The sequence below is a fragment of the Chaetura pelagica genome, unplaced genomic scaffold (assembly GCF_000747805.2).
Source record: "Chaetura pelagica isolate M959 unplaced genomic scaffold, ChaPel_1.0 scaffold222, whole genome shotgun sequence".
Classification (NCBI taxonomy): Eukaryota; Metazoa; Chordata; class Aves; order Apodiformes; family Apodidae; genus Chaetura; species Chaetura pelagica.
Window position 1 is genome coordinate 7,152,538 of NW_009952711.1, and position 10,622 is coordinate 7,163,159.

Sequence of the window (10,622 nt, forward strand, 5' to 3'; positions counted from 1 at the left end):
AATTACCTTGGTGAAGCAGCTGAACTCGATAGAGAGGTGGGAGTGATGTCAGAAGGCAGGTATGCAGGCGCATTGCCAGCAAGTATCTTAAACCACATTCATCTAAGGTATCTCTTCCTGTAAAATATAAAATACTGCCTTTTGAACAAGCAGGTGAGTAAAGAGGCATATATGCAACCTACCATATGCAGTGTGTGAGGAATGTATGTTTCTAAACTTGCCAAGAACCTAAAGTACAAGTTATTACATATGAAATATAAGCAGAGATTTTTATTTCAGTGTTTGTCTCTCCTGCCATATCCAGTCTGAATAACTGATGCTAGCTTTCAGCCTTGCTATCTCAGAATACCCAAGGATTTAATTTACCTTTGCTGAGAAGAACAAGAATGTTAATTCAATAATACATTGGTTACTAACCTGAGTAATTCTTATCTCTGTTCTCATCTAGTTCAGTGCTGGTCATGGCCACAGTGTCTGCCAAAGCTACAAGGAACATCTGCTCCAGTCGAGTGAGTCCTGGCAGACTTGAGTGCATCAGGTGGCTTGAAAGGACACTCGCATGTTCTCGGCCAAAGTAAGTCGGACCATACTGTGACAAATTAATAACTTTGGATTTACTTTCCCTCTTTTCAGGCTCAAAATCAATAAAGTCATCGGTTGTAACAGGCGGAATCTGGAATAGATCTGAGTACTGATCCTCTGTTTTTCTCTTAGCATGATCTTCAGAGCCCTGAGGTATTTTTGAAGTTTCTTCAGAAACATAAGCAGCATCTTGATCTGCAGCAAGCAGTGCATACAGTGGCAGTGGAGGAATTGAGTCTATCTCTGTGTAGTCTCTAGTACCATCTTTCCCAGCTGTGATGGTATCCTTTGCAGTACTACCACTTACACTAATGGTGCGAGAAAGATGGCGTTTAGGACCAGTTCCTTCTCCAGCTTCTGGGTCTTTAACTATTGCAACTTCTCCTGCAATACATTTAACTAAATGCGATAGAATAGCTTTGGCTCTGCGAACTTTACCCAGATCCATAAGTTCTAATAACTGGGTTGGATGATACTGGGGGAGAGTAGGTGAAAGAACATGAGCAGCTTCAAAAAGGCCACCATCCTGAACCACAGTTGGAGTGCCAAAAACATCATCCACAACACCTGCCCCATCAATCACACTGGTCTTCTTTGCTATCAAGCTTGTTTTGAGTGGATCTTGTGTTGCTGAGTCTTCAGTAGTAAAAATGTCACTTTCTCCATCACCAAACTTGACAGCGTGTTTCCACTGGGCATAAACATGCATTTCACAGTCCATCCCCACTACCAGTATGCCATCTCTCACCCAGGACAGAGAAACAGGCAGTGAAGGAGTGCCATCTACAGATGACACCAAATCAATTGATCTAAGCAACACCCACTTTGACTTTATACCTTGTTTTATGCTACCACCTAGTGGTAAAGTAATGACAGCTACTCCCTCTTTGCTGCTCGTCTGATCTGTTACAATCCCTGAAAGTCTTCCATACATGAAGATGTTGGCACCAACTCCAACTGTCAATATATGTGAACCATCTTCTTTTGATACCCAGTCTAAATGCACCAAATGCTTGATGCTGGGCACCAAGTATTTGTCTTTATTTAAAAAAGCATCTGATTTACTGTAAACAAATAAGTTGCTGTCTACACTGATCCTTGAATCAAGTACACTTCCAACCTTAACTAAATCATCCAGATGAATTGTCTGTTCCAAAACCCATTCTGATCCTCCTGTAGACTCACATTCAAGTATACAAACATGCATGGAAAATTCCTTGGAAACAAAGCCATTATGCTGTATGGGTTGCTTGTATGCTACTGCAAGACGTCCGGTGTAAGAACAGCTAACAGCAACTGGCCTCCCTACAATGCTCACTGTACTGCTGTTGTCTTCTCCTTCATCGTTCATTAAAGGCCATTTTCTCCAATGATATATTTCTCTTTCTTCATTTTTGCTGTTTAGGTCTGTCTCTACAGTGCATCTCCAGAACCGCACTCTGTTGTCTGAGCACGATGTTACTATCAAATAAGGTGCAAGGCAGACAGGGTATATCGATGAAGAACTCAGGTGACCTAAAGTTAGAAAAAAACCACATTTACTTTTATTAATATGAAGAAGAATGTCTATATGAATAAGGTAGTCACAACACTCTCCCACTACTGATAGAGAACTTTACAAGCTAGTATTATTTTTCTAAGTTGGAGTTGGGTAAGTGTAGTAACAGTCTTGCAGCTTGAACATTACTAATCATCTGCATTTCTGGTCTCTAGTCAAAGAAGTTAAGTTGGAGCTCAACTTAAGAGAATGGTTGTTAGAATAATGAAAGGAATACAAAGCCTTAATCAGATGATACTAAGGAACATAAGATTAGGTTCATATAGCCTACCAAAATGAAACATAAGGGTGACAAAAAAACAACAACACAGAAAGACAGAGAAACAGAAGGTGGTGCAAGTGCATCAGGTAAATAAAGCACTATATACCTAACACATTCATGCTGGCAGATGAATAAGCAGGTATAGATTGTTTATTAATAAATTAAGACCAGAAGTTTTACCAACTATCAGCGAACAGTAAGTTTCATGAACAGCTTTCCAGTGGGGACTTGATAAATTTATTGAAAGGTAACATGACGTGGACACGATAATTTGAGAGAGCCTTTTTAGTATCAGTCAATCAGAATGTGATATGCTGAGGAGATGCAAGCCTAGATACAAGAAGGTAAATTAGTGGACCAATTGGATAGAAAAAAATTTACCTGCTGAAGGAGTTGCTCTTACCACTTCTACACCAACAGGAAGATCCAGAGGTTGACTGTACACAAGTCTGGAGCTCAGAATGAGTTTACTAGCAGTCTGAAGATTAGCAATTGATGAAGATCGTGGAATGGGACTTGTGCCAGGTGATACATCAGGAGAAGAGTCCACAGTCTTTTGCTCAGGTACGCTAAGCTTATTCTCCAAAGAAGTAGATTCAGTTGGTTTTGCTATATTAAAAAAAAATTAAAAAAATTGCCAACAGTGTTAAAAAAATTGTTCATAAGGAAAAGGCATGAATATCCTCTAACCAGATTAAATTTTTTAACAGTGCTTAAGCTACACAGAAGATAATTACATGATGTGTGCAGGCTGTGTTAGTTTTATTGCATGCTATTACTAAGTATTCATTTTAAAATACTGATAGTTCAAAAAAAAGAGAAAGAATCCAGTGCTTGAGTACATTACTCACCCTATCAATTTTTTTTTTATTTCTATTGATATAGAATGAAATTGATTGCTATTGATATAGAACACATTGTTTGTACAAAATCTTACTGCTTCTACCCCTTTGATAAATTAAGCTGAAGATTTCTGACTTTGAGGCTTTTGCTTGACAATGGTGACACAATTGGTTTTAAAATCAACTACTAAGCTTTGTTTTAAACAATAAGAAAGAAATATCTGTCTCTAAGAAAAGTACAGTCACTTACCTAAACAGGCTTGCACAGATTTGAGATGAAGATGCCACATCTGAAGAACAGAATAGCCATTACTATCTTTTTCAATTACTACCAGGTAGAACTTCTCTGAGAAAGGTGGTGGACGATACCCTGTAATTAAAACCTATTATCACTATCAAGAAAGTTATGTTCAACAGAAATAATTTTAAATAACAGATGACTCTTTAAAAATCATTGATACCAAAAAACCCTGTATTTCTCTTTGAAAGAAATTTCTTAATTTAAAACATTCAAGCAGTGCTTGAATTTAATTTAAAAATTATTTTAAAATGTTAAAAACATTTTTAATCAACACTTGGTTTGCTCATGGCTCCAGAAGAATTATGAAAATAAAGACTGACTTAGAGACAACCTGAGTATTAGTGGCAAATCTAATTTTTTAGATATAGTTGCCTTCCCAGTCAGTTTGAACTATTTTGCTAGATTGCAGACTCTCTTCCCCCCACCTGGTTTCTTCCTTTTTGTTGTAAAGTTTTGAGTCTACTATCAAATTACCCAGTTACTTCCTTTTGTATTAAATTTGAAGTCAGATATATTCACCTTATCATTTGGAACTACATATTTATGCAAAAAATACATTTCTGTCCTATTTTGTACATTTTTTTTTATATAACAAAGCATTTTTTAAACTCGACTTTGTCGTGTAAATGAAAGCCTTAAGCCTTTGCTTAACTCTGTTCCCATGTAAACAACAATTCACAGGAGTAACATGAAACAGCTGTTTTAGTGAATTTTACAGCTTCTCATTAGAGGTAACTAGTATATGTTAGCTAGATTTCAGTATTCTGTAAGAAAATATTTGGTGCCTACTTATTCATACTAGTTATTTTTATATTATACCTTGTGAAGGCTGGAAAAATATCTCAGTTTCCTTCCCTTCCACATCTTCCTTATGTGGTTTGTATCCCAAAATGAAGTCTTCTTGAAAGACATGAAGCAATTGTGTGTTTGAACCACACTGAAACATTAAGCAATAGTTATACTTCCAGAACAGTATAGCAACATTTTGTACTAATGCAATGATTTATTTTATGCAATCTAGCCACCAACACAGATCACTTTTATAATGTTGAAATTTATTTTAATGCATCAGAAAAGTTATTTTCCTCTTATATTAAGAACAGCATATTCTAGAACCTACTCTTTTAAATTCAAATAATTTCATAAAGTTCTACCATGCTACACAAATTCTGTAATAGCATTGTCACAGTTATTGACAGATGAATTTGTATCTAGTTTTTATTTCTTTAGGTGTAGAATAAATGACAGTGGCAAAAACTCTTTAGACTATTACCTCTCTTCAAATAAATTGCTTGGGCAATCTAAAGAAAGGAATGAATTATTGGTTTTCCTTCCCTCCCATCTTGACAGCTGCCCTTCCCAACAGCAACAGATTTCTTTGCAATTCCTCCACCTCTCTATGCAGGAGGCTGCTGGCAGTGAAATCCTTTCCTGCAGGCAATGCAAAATGTCCCCGAAAGACAGTGATGGCAAAGTTCTCATGCTGCAAACCACCCTCTTTTTCCTGAGAAATATGGAAAGGAAGTATCCCTGTACTAATCTATAAACATTTTAGAAAAATATTTTGTAAATCTGAACTTAAAATTGAAGATCCCCTGTGATTAATACATAAGAGACATAGAAATTTATTGACAAATAGAGAAATATTTATATAAGTCTAAAGCATCCGAATGTCTAATTAAGAAATGATAAAACAGTTTTCACAGGCTGCTTACTAGCAGAAAACAGCACTGAAACGTGTATGATCAAAGTGAGTAATAACAAGATGTGAATATACTGTCTCCTCTGTTTGAGATGTGTAGCTGTATTAATTAACACATAAAAATTTGTCTTACAAGGCAGACAAAAAATGAAGTAATATATGACTATGATTCCTACATTTTGGAAGAGTTAGGTCTAGTTTGGGTTTTTTTAAATGTTGCTCACCTTTTTGTTTGGGTTTGTGGGGAGTGTTTTGGTTTTTTCCTTTAAACTACAAAATAGTTTGTAAACCACTCTAGTTCAGTTTTGTTTTCAGTGAGATTTATGTATAGAAAATATTGTTACACTCCAACAACTCTTTGAGCTCCTAGCAGCTAAAAGAAAGTTGTCTACCCAAAACAAAGTACCTCAACAAAAATTCAAGGCAGTCATTATCACCATAGAGAAATGTGATCTCTTTTACCTCTTTTCAACAGATTAGGTTAATTAACAGACAAAGCGATTAAACATGTTTATGAGACCCTCCTTAAAGAGTTAACCATTTATTTACTTTGTTAGTTATTGCATCAAGTTCGATAATGCATCCTGGTCGAGCAGTAGATTGTTGGCTCACAATGTTAAATACTTCCCCAATAAGTTTCTGAAACAAAACAAAATGAGAAGAGTTGATATATTTTTCCTTCAGACAGAAGGAAATGGCAGTCATTTACAAGAAACGGATGCTTTAACTTTCCTTGTTGGCATAAACCATAGCAGACTTGTTCCTGTTGTCATTTTGGCTCTTGCCAATAATGCATTTATCAAGTAATTTGCACTGTTGTGAGTCTGCAAATGTGCACAAGGATAGCATACCAACTTTTATGGAAACTAGGTGTTTAATTAAAGATTTAACCTTCATAACAGAACTTAGTATCTGTGCCATGAAAAATCAAATATACTGCTTCACTCTTGTTTAAAGTTTCAGGTTTTGTCACAACATTTGAAAAATTAAATCAGTACAGCTTATATATAAACTGAATGCTCTGTTGATTTTTGCTGCAATGTTCATAATCACTGCTCCTAGAACAGATTCCTCAGACTGATCTAAATACTGACATGCTCTGTCTTGCAGAATAGCCTATAAAATAACAGAGTAATGGAAAAGAAAAGGAAAGATGTGCTTCTTTTTACAGTAGCAGTACACGATCAGGCTTTACTTTGCTTAAAGTCAGAAAAATAAAAGACACAGCTGCAAAACATGTAATGTTACCTTAATTAATTTTATTTTAATATTTTCAAGCCATTGCTAAGTAACACTTACAGATGACTCAGGGTCAGATAATTCATCTAGAAGTTTTCGAGCGTCTACAACAGCTTGATAGAGTCTCAGGTTTTTGCCATCAGATGCAACAAAGCAAGCACTAGCAGAGTTGCAGTATGTACCTAACAGAAAACACAATTTCATTATAATAAAAAAATGGCAGTCAAATGCCATCAAGTAGTCTATTACAATCCACAGTATTATTATTTTCATAAAGTACTGTACAAAAAAAAAAGCAAGTGTGTGCATTAAAATATAATTATTTGAACTTTGAAATAATTATTTTTCTTCTCATTTATGTAACTGAAACTCCTCATAAAAGTTGTATGAATTCTGCTTAGAACATTCATGTTTACAAACATTGTTCACACATGGAAAAAATAATACACCTAAGGGAATACTGTCATTCTTTCAAATGCTTATTTTCTCTTCACTGTCACCTCTAAGGCAGTACTTGGAAGGGCTAAATCCAGCTTCCCTAGGTTCCCAGAGATGATTTAGAGTAGGAGTCTAAGGTAAGCTGTTCAGAAAAGGTATTAGCTGTAGCTTTTTTTCTTGTTTATTGTGTCCAGGCCCTTTGAATAAAATGAACATCCATGAATATTCCCTTCTACTCTCCAATTAAAAGTACAGCTATAGTACAGATACAGTAATTTATTGTAACAAATTATTTCTGTGTCTCACAGTCTGAACTCTATCTGGAAACAAGTATACTCACCAAGGCAATAGCTGGGAATAAGTGTTGGAAGCCAGGCTACGTTAGAGAAAGCAGAGGTATGAAGAGAGTTGATTCGAGCCAATTCAGATACTCCTCCAGTGTATGACAAAGGTCCTATGGGGTCTACACGCCACAGAATCAGCTCACTGTAGATTGCGTTCGGGTCATGGAATGTACGGGTTGCTGCATTTTTAAGTTGCTGCCTAGAAGAACCTTTCGCATGTTTCATAGGATCCATGATTCTGTTTATCCTGTCAGAGTCCCAGGAACTATCTGATTCAGGAGTTAATAGAGCATTATGATGAGAAGATGTTAGCAGTAATGGTAAAACTGAATGGCAAGCGAGATCATTGAGATGAAAACGGTGACCACAGTACCTAAATTTATGGGATACAGTTAGCACAGTAGTGAAAGCTGATTTGTCAGCAAAAGTTACTGCCCACTGATTGAGAGATCCATCTATATGTTTGGAAATCATCATTACTATGGGAGAAACTATAGTAATATTTTCAGTGTCCTCAGTAAAGCTTGGTCCTTTATTTACTAGAGTCTTATCTGGAAAGTCCATTTTCTTCTGATGCACAGCATTACTGTTATCTTTTACAAAGACAGGGCAGGCATACATCATAATATTTTTGCTAAGGGAACTAGCATCTCCTGATGGAAATGCAACAGGAATCCTGGAAGAAAATGAAACCTAAAAAGAAAAAATAAGAAAAAATTAGAATATAACAACCTAGCTCAAGTCTGAATAAATGTTAGCTGTTTCACAGGAAGTACTTAAAAGTCAATTCTTACTCATGTTCAGATATAAAACAAGGGACACAATGATTGTTGATTAAGACCATGAATAATAAAACAATTTCAAATATACAATACCTGAACTTGTCGAAAGATGCCTGGAGTGTATTCATCTAAGTATTTCACATGCCATACCAAAAAGGTACCATCAACAGGATGAATAGTAAAAAGCATATCTGGGTTTTTGTTCCATTCAGTGAGGAGCAACTCAATTTTCCGGTCTAGCAAAACTGTTGGAAGAGGCATGCATGGGCCTGCTAGTAAAGAAGTTTTAGGGCTTCCCTCTCTTTCTCCATCTTCATGTTCTGAAGAGCCTGTACCAGTCCCTGTCTCTGATTCTCTATCTACAGACAAGTCTGCAACAGAAAAGAAATATGCCATTTTAACCACTGCAAAGATTTCCCTGTCAGATTCTATTCAAAACAACACTGATTTTTAATCTGCTACCAGGAATATCTGATTGCATTCATGCATAAAGTATCTTCTAAAAAGTTCCATTAATATCTGCTCTGCACATGCATCATGCACATAGTAGTATCAATGTGCCTTCATGCATTGAGTGTAGAAACAGCTCTTTTTTCTGTCTATACAAAAATAGGAGACTGGCCTTTAACTGTTGCTTCTACCTATGCAATACAAGTAATGATACTGGTATTACCATGCAATACAAGTAATAAAAATCCAGATACTCAGAGTGATGCCCTGCTAAGATTATTCTGATCAACTATGTAAAACCACAATTTTTTTAATGAATGCTGGTTCCAAATTAATGTGGGAGTTTTTATTATTTATTTATTTTATTTAGAAGATAATAATGAAATACATGGTATGTGACCTCTGATGAAGTAGCGTGTGTTGCATGTTCAGTAAGAATTACCACACTTAACTACTGCATTGATAATCTAGATTTTAAGAACCTAGACATTATAAATGACACAATGCATCATTGCTTTACTGTCACTAACTGGTCTTATGGTTTCTGTAGCCAGGATTTTTATTTTTACACATTCTTACTAGCCAAATGACCCTCCCACAGCAATGTAAATGATTTCTGGTAGTATATGTTTTCCATAATTAATTTCAAAGTATGTCTCTTCATTCCTTTGTGAACAGCTACAGTTGGGATCATCAGGTGACCTAAGGTTTAAGATATAAATCTTACCAGTATTCAAAACAATGCAGTTGCATTAAAATTAAGCTAAGTCCAACCTTTCTTAAAGCTTGCCATAAATTGGTATGTCACTACTGACAATCAGGTTGTAATGTAATTAGACAGCAGCCCTTAATCATAATTTCATAGCTCAGTGAATATACCCAAAATGGAAATGAAAGACAAAAGCTACCTTTCTTTTTCACTATGTCACTATTGCATTCCAACAGAGAGTATGTTGAATTCTTCCTGCCTACAATTACAGCAGCCAAAATTTGAGCTGTAAATATCTTTTTATTTTAAACTAGTGGTAAAATGTTAGCACTTATACTTCTTGTGCTAAATAATCACATTAATTATTGCATTAATGGCTTCAAAATAATGACTGTGCTATGTATCTCAATATTACTAACCATGATCTAATTTCATACGTAAACCTCTCTCTTTTTCTTCTGTTTCTTCTTCCTCTTCAACCTCAACATCAAAATCTTGTTCTAGATGTTGTTCAGAAATTTTTCTTAGATGCTGCATAAATACTTCAATAGAGGATGTAAAATGAAATTCTTTATTATTCAACCAGTGAACAACGAAGCCTCCATTTCCTTCATCTATGTTAAAAGCTGTTCCAGCCAAGACTGATGGAATATCTGTGGACATTTTTAAAGAAATAAAAAAAGCTACATAATAAAATGTTCATGTTTGACACACATCTATATATACACACAGAGATTTCTTAAGTAAGACATTTAACTTAATTTAGGTAGAATATAATTTCTGCCTGTAAGATTAGAAAAGGTAATATTGCAGATCAAGTTTCTACATGCAACTGTAATATAGAAATTAAAAATATTTTAAGATAAATGTAATGAAGATTTATTTTTATGTGAATGGTAAATGATACTCAACAGTTTTAATTGCTCTGTTTCATAGGTTGCAGCGTTGTAATTTCATAGACAGATTACAGGTAAGGCACATAATTGCTCTTTAATCTTACCCTTGTTTAAAATATTTTGCATTATTCTATAAAAAGCGACTGGTTTCCTGCCAAAAAATCTGGTACAGTTTTTTCATTCACTACGTATTGTGTAGAATGGAAACAATTAATCATATAACATTGCTTCCCAAAACCCAACAATCAAATGCCAGGCAGAGCTGAATTTAGGTTTCTTTTGCTTTCTGATGTGCAAAGATGAATTCAATTGGTTTTTAAACATGCTGAGGCTATTCAGAATAAATCCAGTCTCATTTGTCTTACACAACTCTATGCCGAGAAACAGACTTGGGAAATAAATCTTCCTGCAAATTTCCTGTATTCAATCAGGAAACACAAAGAATGTGCATCTTAGTCTCCAGCTCCACACCCCCCCACACCCCCCTTTTTTTTTTTTTTTTTTTTTTTTTTTAATA

General features: G+C 35.2%; 1 protein-coding gene across 1 annotated transcript in view; it reads right to left on the minus strand.

Moving 5' to 3' along the window:
- DMXL2 (Dmx-like 2) overlaps nt 1-10,622 on the minus strand; it is a 42,373-nt gene that overhangs the window by 24,334 nt on the left and 7,417 nt on the right. Inside the window, exons 9-18 of the mRNA XM_009994443.1 lie at nt 9,629-9,862; nt 8,144-8,421; nt 7,265-7,961; nt 6,547-6,668; nt 5,797-5,886; nt 4,365-4,482; nt 3,495-3,614; nt 2,784-3,011; nt 418-2,097; nt 7-117 (exon numbers count right to left, since the gene is read on the minus strand). Of these exons, the coding sequence (XP_009992745.1) occupies nt 7-117; nt 418-2,097; nt 2,784-3,011; nt 3,495-3,614; nt 4,365-4,482; nt 5,797-5,886; nt 6,547-6,668; nt 7,265-7,961; nt 8,144-8,421; nt 9,629-9,862 (3,678 nt within the window). The remainder of the gene's footprint in view (nt 1-6; nt 118-417; nt 2,098-2,783; nt 3,012-3,494; nt 3,615-4,364; nt 4,483-5,796; nt 5,887-6,546; nt 6,669-7,264; nt 7,962-8,143; nt 8,422-9,628; nt 9,863-10,622) is intronic.